Here is a 17,566-nt window from a genome sequence, read left to right on the forward strand (position 1 = left end):
TGTCCCCCTTCCCTGCTCACACTCTGTCTCTCTCTCTCTCTTTCTCTCTCAAAAATAAATAAACATTTAAAAAATTTAAAAATTATATCATGAATATTGGACACAAAGATGAATGGAGTCCCTCAGCTGCCTGCCCATTCAGGTGTTCTAAACCCCTGAAATATGGCTGGATGTTTTCCTACTGCTTGGGATAAAGGAGACATCCCAACAGCAGCTCAGTGGGGAGGCTGGAGATTGGTAAACTATCTCTAGGCAAACATTTAGAAAATCAAATCCTAAAAATTCATTCTTTACTTTTGCAAATAGACCTCCAGTCATTGACATACATGTTATGTCAAATAAAACACTTCTGCATTTTTTCTACATAAATATAAGCTAACTCATCCCTTTCTTTCCCAACTACCATCATTTTCTTTCTCAATTACCACCCCCCTGACATCTAGATCCTTCCTCTCTTCAACTTTGCATTACTAATAGAACGGCCTTTCTCCGTTCCCTGCATCCCATCTCTCCCCCACTCTACTCCTAAACACCAGTGCCAGATTACTGTTCCTAAAGCACATTGCCCATCAGTACACCGCTTGCCTCAAATGCTGCCGGTGGCTCCCTGATGCCCAGAGCTGAGCTGCCCAAGGTGGCCGCCACTGCCATGTGTGTGTATGAGCATCTGAAATGGCAGCCAGTCTACACTGACATGCTGTAAGTGTAAAACACTTCCCAGATTTGAAGACTTAGTACCAACATGAAGCAAAAATGTGAAATCTCTCAATAACTTTTATATTGATTGCATATTAACATATTAATACCTTTGACATATTGGATTGAATAAAATCTAAAATTAATCTGACCTGTCTCTTCGTACTTTTTGTAACGTGGCTATTAGCAAAATTAAAGTCATATATGTAACTTACATTACACTTCTGTTGGATGGTGCTGGTCTAGAGAAGTAAAACCCCAATGACTGATGCTCAGCTTCTAGTCTCCTACATATGTAACCCAACCCACTTGTTATGAACTGTATTGAATCTCCCTCGAGATCCACATGTTGAAGTTCTAACCCCCAATGTGACTATGTATAGAGATGGGGACTTTAAGGCAGTAATTAAAGTTAAATGAGGTCATAAGAGTGAGGCCCTAATCCAACAGAATTGAAGTTCTTATAAGAAAAGAGAGAGAATGATCTCACCGCTCCTGAGTTCAAGCCCCGCATCAGGCTCTGGGCTGACAGCTCAGAGCCTGGAGCTTCAGATTCTGTGTCTCTGGCTCTCTCTGCCTGTCCCCTGCTTGTGCTCTGTCTCTCCCTCTCTCTATCTCTCTCAAAAATAAACATTAAAACAATTTTTTTTAATTTAAAAAAAGCAAAGGAAGAGACACCACATGCCCCACCCCCCACCCCACCTCACCCCCCCCCCCCCCAATGACAGCAGGAAGGCATGTGAGTATGCAATAAGAAGGCTGTGGTCTGCAAGCCCAGAAGAGCTGCCACCAGGAATTGAATCAGCCAGCACATTGACCTCAAATGTCTAGGCTCCGGAACTGTGAGAAAATACATTTCTGTTGTTTAAGCCATCCAGTCGATGCTGTATTTTGTTATGAAGGCCTGAGCAGACTAAGACATCACCTTGCCAGCTTCAGTCTGTTTCTCTCACACCCACTATGCTTAGGGATCAGTTGGGCTATTCTCTACCTCCCAAATAGACCTGTAATATGTTTATGCCTGGAATTCCCCCCTTCCTTCACATTTCTAATAAAAATTTACTCTTGAGGTGCCGGGGTGGCTCAGTTGGCTAAGCATCTGACTCTTGATTTCAGATCAGGTAATGATCCCACAGTTCCTGGGTCCAAGCCCCACGTCAGGCTCTGCACTGATAGTGCAGAGCCTGTGTGGGATTCTCTCCCCCCACCCCTCTCTTTCCCTCTGCCTCTCCCCACCCCCTTAAAATAAATAAATAAAAATTCCTCATGCCACAAGGTCCATCCATAGTGATATTTCTTTCATGAAGTCTTTCCTAATACCTCACACAGATATTCTCCCAGTTGTGAATTTTCACTGTAGTTTTTACTTCTCCCATGATGCACACCCTTCTTCTCTATTTATTATTAGCTCCATTTCTTCTAGATCCTGCTCTTCTCGCAAACAGGCTCTACCTCCAGCATTCTGGTCTTCCTCACAGGTCCTACTGCTGTGTCTTTCCACTAATAAGAGCTAAATGAATATATGTCACATTGAACTGCTATCCTGATGGCTCAAATTGAGTCTTTTTTTTTTACTTACTTATGATTTATAATTTCTATGAACTATTATCTTGAGAGTCAGAGAAAGCTTTTCTAAGAAGCAAAAACAAAGATATAGTCTTGGCCAAAAAATACAACCACTCTTAAGAATAATAACAACAACAATGGCACTTATGTGCCAGGCATGGTTTAAAGCACTATATCTACATATATACGGAGAGGAAGGAAGGAAAGAAGGGGGAGGGAGAGAGAGTCAGAGAGAGGGGGAGAGGGAGGGGGGGAGGGAGACAGAGAGGGAGAATGACACACACACAGAGAACAAGAATAGGCCCATTCTTCCATGTGGCCTGAGGATTCCATGCCATCCGGGTAGTCTGGGCCATGATGCCCTGTTGTGTGCTCACTACTGGAAGGAGGTAGGTTAGTGACACAGTGAGAATCCAGACTACAATGAGTTTAAACATCCAAGAAAGTATACCTTCTTTTCTCTTCAAAGCAAATTAAATATAAAGCCTGTTTGTCTAAATTATCTATGAGCCTGCTTAATTAGAGCAGTGACATTTTCCTGACTGACAGCCAAATATGTGCTTAAAAGAGCATTTACAAATGACTGTGGGCTCCACAAAACTAATCTGATAAAGGTCTGATTTAAACCAACCAGATCCAGAAAACTGGTAGTTATGACTGATTTCATCTTCAACCTCAACATGTGGGAGAAAGCAATAGCATTTTAGTTTCTTATCGGGTCATCTGCCCCTCACCGTGAAAAGATTTGTATGTTTTCAGAAGGAAAAGAAAATACTGAAAGAGACATGTTAAAGCCCTGTTAAACTTCAGATAACCACTTCACTGGGCCATGATGGCTTCAGGCATGTCCCCACTTGTGCAGACTACTATGCTACTGACACCTGGAATGATGGCAGACATCCACTAAGTGAACTCCCAACCCAAAAGCCACACCCAGATCTTGGCAGAGGATGGTAATTATGAAAAGAGGTTTTAATCATGCTTTACTTGTATCCAAATGTCAGTGACTTGAATCTCCAATCTTTTTTTTTTTTAATGTTTATTTATTTTTGACAGAGACAGAGACAGAGTGTGAGCAGGGGAGGGGCAGAGAGAGAGGGAGACACAGAATCCAAAGCAGGCTCCAGGCTCTGAGCTGTCAGCACAAAGCCATTAGCACAGAGCCCAAGGTGGGGCTCAAACCCACAAACCTCAAGCCAAAGTCCGACACTGAACTGACTGAGCCACCCAGGTGCCCCTTGAATCTCTCATCTTTGAAACTTATCAAGAGACACCTGATGAACCCCTTCATAGAACCATTTTTCCTTTCTTTCATGCACATAGCAGTCACTTCCAACAGACCTACAGCAGCTTTGCAGTTCACCACAGTTCAACTGCCAAATTCAATGACAGTGAAAATGCTGTACAATTCCCCCGAGGATGGCTCGAGGTATAGAGTGTGGGTGAGGCACGGGGGTCACTCAAATCCCAGAGAAAGAAAGGCAGAGCGGCAAACCACCTCTTCGGGGTCTTGAAGCTGACGACTGCAGTCATAGCACAAGGGCACAAACCTGACTATTCATCAAGAACTGAGATATGTCAGTTTGAACATCACGCAACTTCTCTTTCAGTCCTAACATGCGTGGCACCTAAATTATAGCCTGTCTTCTCCTGACCCACCACACCCACCGTGTTTCATGATTCTCTGAGGCCTGCCTCCACCCTCCTCCCTTGGCACACATGCTCTCTTACCAAGACAGTGAATCCCATCTCCCCGGTAGCCTTCTGAGCACTGGCAAACATAGCCGCCTTCAGTGTTGATGCACTTGGAGGAGGTGGGAGGGCAAATGCTGGTGCTTGTCCCACACTCATTTATATCTGTGGGCAACATGACCAACTAGTGAAATATGTACACAAATGAGAGTCATAGGAAAAAAGAAACGTAAGTTCAAATACGATCTTTCAGCCGCTTGCAGATGCTATTTGCAAACGTAATGCAGACTCTGCATCTTGGTTGTAAAGTTGCCTTCTGAATCCGTTTCTACAGATTTCTCAGGTGTCTGATTAGCTAAGTATGTGTATATACATCACATTGTGCCAGAGTTTCAGACCATGAGAACTGAGATTTTTACAGTAGTCACTAACTTAAAATTTCAAGGCTATCAATATAAAATAGAAACCTATCCAGCAAAACCTCAGCTTTTAGGGGAGAAAGTTGTGTTGTCATTGGAATTGTTGACTTCATAAATTTGACTTGAACTCAAATTCATGTTTCTGAAGCTAATTATATTTTTTCCTTTAATGTCAACTGCATATATTATGTAATTTTAATATAAACTCACTGAAATATAACCACATATCATGTGTTTCATATATTCTATATATACTATCCATTATCTTTTTAGCTAATATCAAATAACTTATTCAATCCTGTTGATTACATAAATCCTCTGGAGATTTTGAGTCAGTATTATCTGGTTCACTGTTTTCCAGATATTATGTGTATTGGCCTTTGCTCTTACCAGAACATAGTTTTCCATCGCCAGTAAATCCTTTCAAACACTGACATGTGGCATTTTCTCCTTCTGAAACACACTGAGCCCATGTACCACATCTTATAGGACCACAGTCGTCATTATCTGCCAACAGGGAGAAACCCATCAGATTATTTGCAGACCTCAGGGGGGAAAATGGACTTGACTGTTTGGGGTTCTACAGAACATTCCAGCACTTCCTTTCCTGAGTTCTGGGATAGTTAACCTCCAAATAGAAACAATTTGTTGACCTATAAGCTTTATCTATATTAAAGGATCCACCAGCCATATGTTTCCATTTACATGCTTTCAATAAGTCTCTAGTCTTAAAAAACTATTTGGTGTTCAAAGAGCCCTGTGTGAACTTGTTTATCATTTTTTAAAAACCATTTGCAAGTCTGAACCATAACATTCCTAGGAGTGAATGCACTCAAGTTTCAAAAGTTGTATTGTTTATTTGAGAATTTCCAACCATCATGACATACAATAGGGGTCAATATATTCTTATCCCTCAAAGAGACACAGACTAATATATAGCAAGTAGATCTGTGTACCAACATGGCAGAGAAACAATAAATAACAATTTATTATAATAACACAAGATACAATGGAAAGATTTATTGTCAATTTACTAAGATTATGTTTCATATATAAGAGAAATGTATGTCACAAGATTTATGCAGTGACTTGCAAACTTCAAGGCACTTTTACAAAAGTCATGAACCATGCAAACTAAATGCTGTAAATGGATCATTTCATTTCATACTCCATTGAAATGCAAATGCCCCAGGGGATGGAGCTACATGTTGAGCCATAAACATGAGCAAGTTTTGTGTTTTTTTTTCCTTTGACTACTCATGTATATAATCATTCTCCAAATGTCTCCTCTCTTTTGGAGTTGGGGGGGCCCTGACATACCACAGCAGGATATGAACTATCATCTCTCTATTCACTGGTAAGTTTGCTCATCTGAGTACTGAGGAGGTAAAAGAAGCACTCTAAATTTGCCCATAAATAAAAGAAAGTTAAATGATCTAAGTAGGATTCAGGTTCCATGTGAATGTAGACATTGGGTAATTGCATTTGATTTGCTTAGCTATTTGAGTGAGGTTTCTCTTGTGGGAACACATGCCCTTCATTCTTGCTTGGTCCTCTCCTGTCACTCATGACTCTTCAAGATGGATAAGTTCAGACTAAATCAATTATATTTGATTTGGCATGCATTTGGAAGACTAGCGCTCAAGTCACAAGGCTGTTCAGTGTATAGTGGACAGTATCCAATTACCCAAGACATTTTAAATCACTTGCAGAATTGCCTTAAATTAGAATATGGCTCAGGATTTATTTGGTAACTTGCAAACCCCAAGGCAGCTTTTGCATAATGAAAAGCAATGGATGTGCCGTTGCAGGGGGATGGGCCATAACCAAAGTTTTTTCTGCCACAAACTTCCTCTGGAAGGAATGCCTAGGCTTCACATTCCTCTTCTCCAAAATATCCAAAATACAGGTGACACTTTTTGTCCAATCTACTTCACATGATTATTGTAAGGACTTGGGGAAAAAAAAGTGATTTTTGTCTAAGTTTATTTATTTAAGTTAGCTCTACACCCAATGTGGGGCTCAAACTCATGACCCCAAGATCAAGAGTAGCATGTTCTTTTTCTTTTTTTTTTTAGGTTTATTTATTTATTTTGAGACAGAAAGAGAGCGAGAAGGGGGGGTGGTGCAGAGGGAGAGGGAGAGAGAGAATCCCAAGCAGGCTCCATGCTGCCATTGCAGAGCCTGACACAGGGCTTGGTCTCTTGAATCATGAGATCATGACCTGAGCCAAAATCAAGAGTCGGGTGCTTAATGGACTGAGCCACCAGGTGTCCCAAACTTGAAAAAACGTGATTTTTTTTTAAAAGCCTTGAGAATAATAAATTCTACACATATGTAAATAAGGACAACAAAGAAGAAGCATATTGTGACTGTCTGAATCAGAATTAGCCTTATCACATTAGAAAAGACTCTTGATGGGGCACGTGCATGGCTCAGTTGGTTAAGTGCCTGACACTTGGTTTCAGCTCAGGTCATGATCTCACAGTTTCATGGGCTCGAGCCCTGCACTGGGTTCTGCACTGGCAGTGCGGAGCCTGCTTGGGATTCTCTCCCTCTCCCTCACTCTCTGCCTCTCCCCTGCTCATGCTGTCTCTGTCGCTTCCAAAATAAATAAATAATTTTTAAAAAAGAAAAGACTCTTGGGACTATTAATTAAACTAATAAAAGTAATTCATTTAAAAGTCCCTACTATATGCCAGATCCTAAAGAGAGCCACAGATACAGTGATAGAGAATATAGACAGGGGTTCTGCTTTCTTGTGTAATTAATTATTGAGGTACACGTGTGATAAGCACTCTCAAGAAACAATACCACATTCTAAGAGAGCTGAAATAACTCTCATCTTACCTGGTTAGGAGACTAAGAAAAGCTTTCTGAGAGATCTGAAGGATACATAGGACTTGAAAAGGTATAGAAAGAATACTGTGGGCTGAGAACACAACATCAGTATGTTATAGGCAAGGCCAGTATAACTGAAGCTGGCCATAGAAAGCTGAGGACAGGGGTGCCTGGGTGGCTCTGTTCATAAGGTATGACTTTGGCTCAGGTTATGACCTCACAGTCCGTGAGTTTGGGCCCAGTGTCGGGCTCTATGCTGACAGCTCAGAGCCTGGAGCCTGCCTCAGATTTGGTGTCTCCCTCTCTCTTTGCCCCTCCCCCCATTCATGCTGTGTTCTGTTTCTCTCTCAAAAATAAGTAAACATTTAAAAAATTAAAAAAAAAAGACGAGGCTAGAAAGGCACACATTGAGGCTGTTGAGGTGTGTAAGGACTGGTTCATCCAGGGCCCAACAGGCCATGTTAAGAATTTTAAATTTTATTCATGAATTTAGAAGAACTCGTTATTTTTGTAAACCTGACAATGAAACTTTTTTATGATTGAATTTCTTTGCCATCTTCTATGCAGATCTACTTGCTATATACCAGTCTCTGTGTCTTTGGTGAATAAGAATATATTGATACTAACCTAAAATCTCTTATACCATTTTCAAACTCTTTTTGGCATAGATATTTTGTTTAAATGAAATCTCACTACAAAACATAAATATGACCCTTAGCCTAACACAGGTAGAACTAAAACTTTATAGACTAAGACAAAATAGAACACAGTTTAGATATGGAAAGAGGAGGTAGTTTTCACAAAGGCAATCAATTCCATCCATTCTGCACAAGGTACAGTACAGTCTCAGGTATGAAGCCAGACACAGCATATTATATAGTTTATGTATTCCAATCTTTGGCCATCTCATCCTCCCCTCCATCCCACCCGTGTGTCTAATTTACTATCTGTCATTCATCTTGGTCTTGGAATCTCCCAAACATTAGTCTTTCAAAATACGCTCCATGAACCTTTAGGGAGCCCTAGCAACTTTGAAATGGTTCTCTATACTGCTAATATTTATTAATATTGTTTTATTCTATCATTTGTTTGCCTCCACATCAGACTATGACCTTGGATGTCAAGGCTATTTTCAGCTCATCATGGTATCCCTAGTGCTTAGCACAGTGTGTAGCAAATAGTCACTAAATGAGGAATATTCCTAATGTGACCATGTTTTCCTGACTTTTTTTCTTGACATGAATTAATTATTTGGTCCTAATTTTCAAAACTCTTTGGTAAACTCATTACATTAATATATCTTAGCTTCAGTTTTCAAATCTGTTAAGTGATGTGTTGTGATAAGAATCATATTAGAGGTTAAAGTAACTGGTAAACTCTAAACCTCTGTACAAGTTATTATTACCAAAAATATCCACCTCTGTGTTTGCATTTTATAAAAAAAAAAAAAAAAATCACACTGATAAGTTCTTATAGGGAGAGGTAAGAGGTCTCCAGGCTCTGGTACACTGGCAAAGGAGTCTGCAGGCCACAAAAGTTGGATGAGCGCTTTAAGTGTATCTAAGATCTTGATGTGGAGCTTTCAAACTTATTTTTCGCCACAGATACTTTATTAAAATAAAATCTTGGGGCGCCTGGGTGGCTCAGTCGGTTAAGCATCCGACTTCGGCTCAGGTCATGATCTCACAGTTCGTGAGTTCAAGCCCCGCATCGGGCTCTGTGCTGACAGCTCAGAGCCTGGAGCCTGTTTCAGATTCTGTGTCTCCCTCTCTCTCTGACCCTCCCCCGGTCATGCTCTGTCTCTCTCTGTCTCAAAAATAAATAAACACTAAAAAAAATTTTTTAATAAATAAAAAAATAAAATAAAATAAAATCTTAGCCAGAAATATAAATAAATAAAACATTTCAAAGTAGAGCTGCACTGATTACAGGGCAGAGAGCAGAGTGAAGAAGGGGTGGGGTTTGCAAAAGTTCTAGGGCTGAGCTAAGCCCAGTTTAAACACCATTGACCTCATGAGTAAATAGAATACAGAATATAAAAGAATGAGGCACCCTAAACTTGTTACATACTGAACAAATTATTTCGTATTTTGGTGATAAACGTGCAGTACAGAAGAAAACAATTCAAATATTTGCCGTTTGTAAACTTTGAAGCAGCTGAAGCAACCAACTTACGTTTGCTTATCAGTTACAATCTACTTTTTCACACTAACGGAAGTATAGCTAGATGGGCAAAAGATAAAAAATACTAGGTATGGATAGGGATACACTCATATCTGTTTTGTCTTATTTTTCACCTTTGTTTCCAAGTTAGATTTCTTCAAAGAAGTTTCAGTTCAAAGATTCTCGATGAGTAAAGTTCATGTCCTAATAGGGAGCCATTTTCCTCAGGCACACGGTTCAGAAAAGAAGGACCAAAATTTGAGTCCAAAGTTTGGCTTCATTAGTTTTGTGTACATTTAGCCAAAGTTAGAGAACGAATTCAGGATTCTAATTAGAAGGATAGAAATTGTTGGAACCAAAGCTGTGTTGAGAACTCATCATTCATACCTGACACCATGATCTCAGCCACTAGCATATGTTGAGATTCTGTACTGTTATCTTCAGATCCCCTATTCCTGGATAAGACATCCAGTGGCGTTACTTGGTTACTTAGATCTGCTTCACTACCTACTGAAGGTCAAAAGATACAGTTAATTTACCTTTTATGATTCAAGAAAGTTTTGATTTTAACTTATATTTGTAGATGTTTGTTGGTTGTAATTTCAGACTTACTTGTACAGTAAGAGCACTCAACTAGCAGTATCTTGGTGACTTAGAAAACCTCACCTGCTGTACCACACCCTCCCAGCTTCACTCAGTGCACTTGACGGTTGAGGGTAGGGAGAGACAGTGGGCAAAAAGACAAGACCAATTTAGGTACTGGCAAAAACAATGCATAAAATACTAAAATACTAATGGACATAATCAGCTCAATCACAGCCTGCTATAAGGACAAATTAATACGATGATCTCCCCAACCTGCCTTCCATACATAGTCTTTCTCCTTTAGGCTGCTTTCAATACTTACTTTAGCCTTATTTTACCTGTATTCAGAAACATGAAGGGGCACCTGGGTGGCTCAGTCAGTTAAGCGTCTGACTTCGGCTCAGGTCATGATCTTGCAGTTTGTGAGTTCGCGCCCCACGTCAAGCTCTGTGCTGACAGCTCAGAGCCTGGAGCCTGCGTTGGATTCTGTGTGTCCCTCTCTCTCTACCCCTTCCCGGCTCATCCTCTGTCTCTCCCCCTCTCTCTCTCAAAAATAATTAAACATTAAAAAAAAATTTAAAAAAGAAACATGGAAGGGTATAAACAAGTCATAATTTAACATAGGCATGGAACCCAGTACATGGGAGAAATTGATCCCCTAAAACACTTAGTGTGTTCTCTTAGTTCTCTAGTGGGTTCCCATTGCACAGAGTCCTTAACGTCAAAACTACTTTCACAAATACATGTTATATTGTTTGCCTTTTTTCCCTGTGTTGACTTTGATACTAATGGGGCAAACCAATTAGACAAAATTACTGGTGCCTTAGTATGAATTAAGGCAATGGCACAAAACTCAACTAACAGTCATGTCTTCACTGCACACATTGACACACACACACAGACACACACACACACACACACAGTTTCACTTAAAAAGACCCATGATGAAACAGTAAGAATTATTAATTTTTTAAAATCTCAACCATGGAATACTTGGCTCTTTAATATTCTGTATAATGAAATGGAAAGTATATATAAAACACTCTGTGTACACACTGAAGCGATGATAGTCGTCTGGAGGAAAAGCACGTGTGTAGCTGCAAGTTGAAACTAGCCTCTTTTTCATTGGACATAATTTTTACTTGGGAGACTGACAAAGTATGTTATTAACACTTGGAGATCTGGCAAGCACCTTCCAAAAATGAAGTGCGTATGTTGTTTCAAGAAAAGCAATCGACAGTACTTATTGCCAATGATAAAACTTCAGCTTCCAAGTGAAAAGTAGAATTCTGGAAAAATTTTCCCACTATGCTGAGCTTGACAAAATCTCAAAACTCAAGAGCTTTTCTAATGGGTTTGATGGTAATTAATTAGTGAATGTGACTGGATGTGTGTGTGACACTTGGAAGATATGCAACAACTCGGCCAGCCAGTTTTTTCAAATGACCAACATGATGCCACAAAATCACACATTGGTAAAAGAGCCACTCAAAGTACAAAACAAAAAGAAAACAAAACAAAAAAAACCCCACTGGATTTTAAAATAACAGGTGACAAAAAGATTATTGATGTGGCTTCCGATTCCACATTGCGGCTAAGGTTTAAGAAACTACCACCTGTCCAGTTCTGATATACTATCAAAAGAATACAAAAAAGGCATCTGAAAGGCTATTAAATTTTCAATCCTCCCTTTTCCAAATCCACGTCTATGTGAGGTCAGGTTTTCTTCACAGGCTTTGACCAAAACAACACAACAACAAATTTAACATAGAAGCAGATATGAGAATCCAGCTGCCCTATATGAAGCCAGACTTTAAAGATATAAATGTAAAACAATGCTATTATTCTCCCTACATTTTTTTGTTCCAGAAAATATAGTTACTTCATTTATTTCCCTAAAAATATGTCATGTTCATACATAATAAAATATTATAATTTTAATAGATATATTTTTTAGTTTTATTTTTAATTCTAATAGCATAACTATTGGTAAATTTAACCCACATTAACAAAAGCTCTTTGGAGTTTTCAGTCATGTTTAAGAGTGTAAAGGGTCATAAAACCAAAAATATTGAGAACTGTTGTGCTACAGCAACAATTAATAGAAAATTCTGAAAATCCAAAATAACCAATTCTGGTCCATGGATAATTAATCCATTTGTTTGCTGTTAATCTACTACGTAACTTAAACCTTGCCTACCAGATAAATGAATTAAAGAATTTGTAAATAAAATTTAAATTCTCTTTGGTATGAAAACTTCAAGAGATGAATTCAAATTCTCCTTCATTATTTGCATACACATTCAAGGAAAGCAAATCAGCACACTACTGGTTACACATCACATTTGATTTACTCTTCTGTCCTCTTCCTCAAAAACATGATTAGTTATTTAAATGTGGAACACAAGCATTCTCAGGCTAGATTCCCTACACTTATTTAATATCCTAAAGTTATTTACTATAAAGGACTTTGTTTTTTCATATTAAGCCCAGCCATGTGGAAGGAGGATTGTATAGGACTACCTTTAAAAACTGAGGCCAAAATGTCTCTAAACATTATCTGAGGTGGTAAAATGCTAACATTTATTTCCAAGTTTGGGCCACTCCATCGTAAATGCGGGACCAGAGGGCTGGAAACTTAACATTTTGAATATTATCTTTTTTTGTTAATTTTACAACTGGAGGAGGTCAATTGAATTTAGTCTTTAATAAGGAGCCTAAAAATAAAAAATAAAAATTAGGAGCCTAAACTCATAGAAAGAAAAACAAAACAAAACAAACTTGGCATCCCTAAAAGCAGGGAAGCTTTTAATAATATAAAATACTAAAAATCAGCAAAAGCATATGATTGATGTAGAATTATATTCCTGAGCCAAAGTAAAATAATTTACCCACATATTTATCAACTTACCTGCTGGTGGTATCTGATGGCCATTGAGAGCCAGACACATTTTCCCATCTGGGGCTTTCACAAAACCTTCACGACACAAACACTGAGCAGATCCAAACCTCTCTTTGCAAATATGTTCACAGCCTCCATTTTGGTGTAAGCAGGGATCTGATCCTTGTGGGGAAAAGAGGTACATTCACAGATGGGCTTGGAGATGAAAAGAGTGCCATTGATACAAATCACATTGTACAGTTTTTGGGGAGAGAAACTTAGTGTATCTAAATGGAGCCTATATCAAGAGCTATTTCAGAAGAGCTCCTAAAGGAGCCAGTTCTAAGATAAGCTCAGAATGTTATTACCTTATGAGTATTTATTGAGTATAGCCAGTGCTTTTGTTCAAGAAGCTCTTTAGGCAGATGTGATCCTTATTTCCTGACTCATAATCTAGTCAAACTGACAAAGGGCAATTCAGAAGGAAGTTACATAGGACACTGGATAATGCTCACTCACTGGCACTCTCACGGGGTGGGGAAAGGCCCCAGTATAGATAGAAGCTTCCATTGCAGGTGTCTAAATTGCACCCCCAAACCCTGACCTCCCTTTCAGTGCCTTTAACCCAAGCATCCTTGAAAAGGAACATTTAATAAAAGCTGGCCAGGAGAGGTAAAGATGAGACTGGAGAGATAAAGCCCAAATTCAGTACCAGATTGTCTTAGTTTAAACCCAATCCACGTCTTACGGAATCTTTTTTTTTTTTTTTTTTTTTGAGAGAGAGAGAAAGAGCACAAACAGGAGAGGGGCAGAGAGAGAGGCAGACATGAAACCCGAAGCAGGCTCCAGGCTCTGAGCTGACAGCAGTGAGCCTGATGCAGGGCTCGAACCCACAAACTGTGAAAGCATGACCTGAGCTAAAGTCAGACACTCAACCAACTGAGCAACCCAGGTGCTTCCACATCTTACAAAATCTTAACATCTACCCGAATTAGTGAGAATCACCCTCCTCTTCTCCCATCAAACAATTAAAATAGTTGCAGATTCCAGCCAAAGAAAGACTGTGTAACATGTCCCGTGTACCTGGTTTTGCCAATGGATGAACTATAACCAGTGATGAAGGCTTCAGCATGCTGCCTCGGAGACGTACCCTATTTTTGCCAGTCCTCTTGTTCACCCTTATTACCGATGGCATAGTCCAATCAGAGAACCACACGTGATCCTCAAACACAGCTATAGCAAAAGGGTGACCTGGAAGCAGTTTAAATCCATTACATACATCTTGTCTCTGCCATGATTATTTTTAAAAGGACAAGGCTTACAACATACACAACTCCTACACCAAATCATTCCTTTAATATAGCTGCTAAGCAAGATACACGCCACTACTACACCTGCATCAAGAAGAACCCACATGATGAGCAAACATCATCTTACAATGCAAGCCCAGCGCTAGGAAGTCCTAGCACTGTTGCGCATCATATGGGGAGTGGGAGAATGTGGGTTGATTGACAGAATATCAAGAAGAAGACCAGGATGGGAATGTTTCCATGCTTGGTGATTCTGACAGTACAGACTAAGCTTCAGAAAGTGATTTTTACCTCTCTTTGCATTAGGTTCCTTGTCTTTTGAATGGCAATAATAAGTACTAAAGTCATAGGTTGTTTCAACGATCTTTAACAGTTTGAGGTAATTGAATAGCTGTCTCCTTCAATTCCCATTTCCAACAACACATTTTGCTGCATTGGACCCTTACCTCCTTTCCTATATCTCTTGTTATGCCATATTAGTCCAATGACCTGTGCTCTTAGTCTCTTTCTTTCTGCCTTCTCTTGAAATTTGTCTGTCAATTATCTCTTTCTTTTACATCTTTACTCTCTTCACTCTACTAGCTTCCTTCCCTTAGCCGATTAATATCCTCATCTCCTTGGCCCCTCTAGCATCTTTTTGTCTTTTTCTTTCCCTTCTTAGCCAAAGTTTTTAAAAGTCATTTATTATCTACTACCTCCATTTTCATGGCTCCTATCAACCCCTAAGTGGGTTCCCTGACCCCACCTCAATTAAACCACCTCGCCATGCTCCTAGAACTGATAAGATATTCAAGTATTTATAGTAAGCAAAGAAACGTTGTAATACACTATCTCAAGTGGTTAGAGGCTAAGCTAGGGAGCCCCAAATTGGGAAGCTTTAATCATGTCCAGTCACATTTTCTGGGACAATTTTTGTTTGTTTGTTTGTTTTTGTTTTTGTTTTGTTTTATTTTTGCAAATAAGCAATGGATGTAATGTATTAGAATAAATGTCTCCCTCTTCTGGCAGCAGACTCAAATGACTTGTCCTGGTGACCATGAGTCTCCATCCATCATTATTGACCAGGGTCTTTAAGATGTATTTTAGTTTCTAGTTCTTCGTCCCCAATTAAAGCTAGAAGTCCATCAAGGAAATTCTTTTATATAGCTATAAGGTTTCTTTGTTATGGTAAAAACATCTAACATAAAATATATCATCTTAACCTAAGTGCACATTTCAGTAGTGTTACGTACATTCACTTTGCTGTGCAGCCGATTTCCAGAACTTTTTTATCTTGCAAAACTGAAACTCTATATCCATTAAACAACAACTTCCCATTTCCCACTCTCCTTAGTCCCTGGCAAAACACCATTCTACTTTCTCCTTCTATGAATGTGACTATTCTAGAGACCTCAAATAGATACAATCATACAGTATTTGTCTTTTGTGACTGGCTTATTTCACTCACCATAATGTCCCCAGGGTTCATACATGTAGCATGTGTCAGAATTAGCTATGTTTTCTTAATCTTTTTGAAAAAAATTACTTTTCTTAATTTTAATATTGAAGTATAGTTGATGAGAATTAGCTATGGTTTTTTTGAACAAATACCTCACACTAGACATAGTCCTCTTTATTTTTTAAAAAAGTTTATTTATTTATTTTGAGAGAGAGTATGTGCAGGGGAGGGGTAGAGAAAGAGGGAGAACTCAAGAAGGCTCCACTGTCAGCACAGAGCCCAACGTGGGGCTTGAACTTATGAAACTGTGAGATCACCACCAGAGCTGAATTCAAGAGTTGGATGCTCAACCGACTGAGCCACCCAGACTCCCCTTCCTTATTTTTTTAATAGAAGAGCCACAGTTGAATGTTAAATTCAGAACGAATTCCTTCAATCTTTACATTAAATATACTGAGCTAAGCAGCTGAGAAGTTACCACTTATATACCAGTAGATGGCACTGTAATGATGGAAATGGTCATTTAGATATTTTCATATCAAATATTTGATAACAGCTTTTAATAAGAAGTTGTATAGTCATTAGATTACAGCAGCAATAGAAATCATTCACAAAATGTCTGTTATGCGTTTGGTTTAGCATATGGTATCTTTACATTCTGGATAGGAATTTTCAAATTCCTTTATACTTTCATATAGCAAAGCTATAATTTCCCATTTATTTGGGTGATGTATTTTTTAAATAATATACGCCCCCCCCCCAACTAGACTCTATGACTTCACAGGAACCATATTCATTTTACTCTCTACTGTATGTCCACTTCCATCAAATGATTCAATAAATATCTGTTAAGTGCATGGATAAATAGTTTATGGTCATACATAAGTTTTTAACTTATTGTAAAGTGTACCTTTAATTTTTAAAGAATCTTGTAAGTATATAAAATGTTTAACTATACTTATCATGATCTGTTTACTGTATAATACAAATCTAGAAATTCATTTCCTGTAAATCAAAAAGAATGGACAAAACAATACCTTATACAGATTATTAGTTAGATTCTTCATAAAACAGACCATATTTTTGCATCTTCTCAACCGACCAGTTTCCAAATCTCCAAAGCATATTCAATATCTCCCTGGCTCTCATTTTAATATTCAGTCTGTTACCAAATCCTCTCAGGTTTTCATTCACAATGATTTTTTAAATACTCTAGTCCTCCACTCCACTTTGACATGGCAATGTTCTATCCGAGGCTTTCATCAGCTCTTGACCGGACAACTGCTGTAGCCTCCTGACTAATTTCCTTCCCTCGGATTTCAATCCAACCCTAATACTGTTCCTTAAGTGGTTATGCTGAGGTACCAGTCTTATCATATACACTTGCTGCTTAAGAACATGCAATGGCTCCTGGTACATTCAGTATTTCTCTTTCAACATTTAGCATAGACTACAGCATTTTAAATATATTTATGAATATATACAACACTCCATGCAAAATCTGGAAACTATATTTATTATCCTTTGCATATAAATGTTTATTCATTAGTGTCTAAAGGTGATACTATCACAGTTGTACAAATGACATTGTCTAAAACATAAGAAATGACAACAAACCAAGTTCTTATTCTTCAGAGATCTTAAAATTTTTAGTATTTTCCTTCTGATTTGGGGAAATCTTGGCAAAGGGAAATGATTATACGTCACTACGTTTTATCCAGTATTCCAATATGAAGGTAATCTTTGTAGCTCAGGAATCTCCCAAGAAGTCTGTCAGTCTGTCTCCATGCCTTTTTTATCATATGGCTGAAGGAGGAGGGCACCTAGGGGTGAGTGTGTGTGTAAACGTATTTTGTGGGGTTTGTTTGTTTTTATTTGAGAGAGAGAGAGAGAAAGAGAGAGAGAGAGAGAAAGCAGGGGAGAGAAGAAGAAGGAGAAAGAGAATCTTAAGCAGGTTCCACTTAGATTGGAGCCC

General features: G+C 38.8%; 1 protein-coding gene across 4 annotated transcripts in view; it reads right to left on the reverse strand.

Annotated features, from left to right (window-relative positions):
* Positions 1 to 17,566, reverse strand: part of EGF (epidermal growth factor) — a 105,175-nt gene that overhangs the window by 27,270 nt on the left and 60,339 nt on the right. For all 4 annotated transcript variants that reach the window (XM_042935684.1, XM_042935685.1, XM_042935686.1 and 1 more), the window contains exons 14-18: positions 13,927 to 14,094; positions 12,874 to 13,026; positions 9,765 to 9,887; positions 4,764 to 4,880; positions 3,994 to 4,119 (exon numbers count right to left, since the gene is read on the reverse strand). In XM_042935684.1, the coding sequence (XP_042791618.1) occupies positions 3,994 to 4,119; positions 4,764 to 4,880; positions 9,765 to 9,887; positions 12,874 to 13,026; positions 13,927 to 14,094 (687 nt within the window). The remainder of the gene's footprint in view (positions 1 to 3,993; positions 4,120 to 4,763; positions 4,881 to 9,764; positions 9,888 to 12,873; positions 13,027 to 13,926; positions 14,095 to 17,566) is intronic.

Source organism: Panthera leo, chromosome B1 (genome assembly GCF_018350215.1).
Source record: "Panthera leo isolate Ple1 chromosome B1, P.leo_Ple1_pat1.1, whole genome shotgun sequence".
Classification (NCBI taxonomy): Eukaryota; Metazoa; Chordata; class Mammalia; order Carnivora; family Felidae; genus Panthera; species Panthera leo.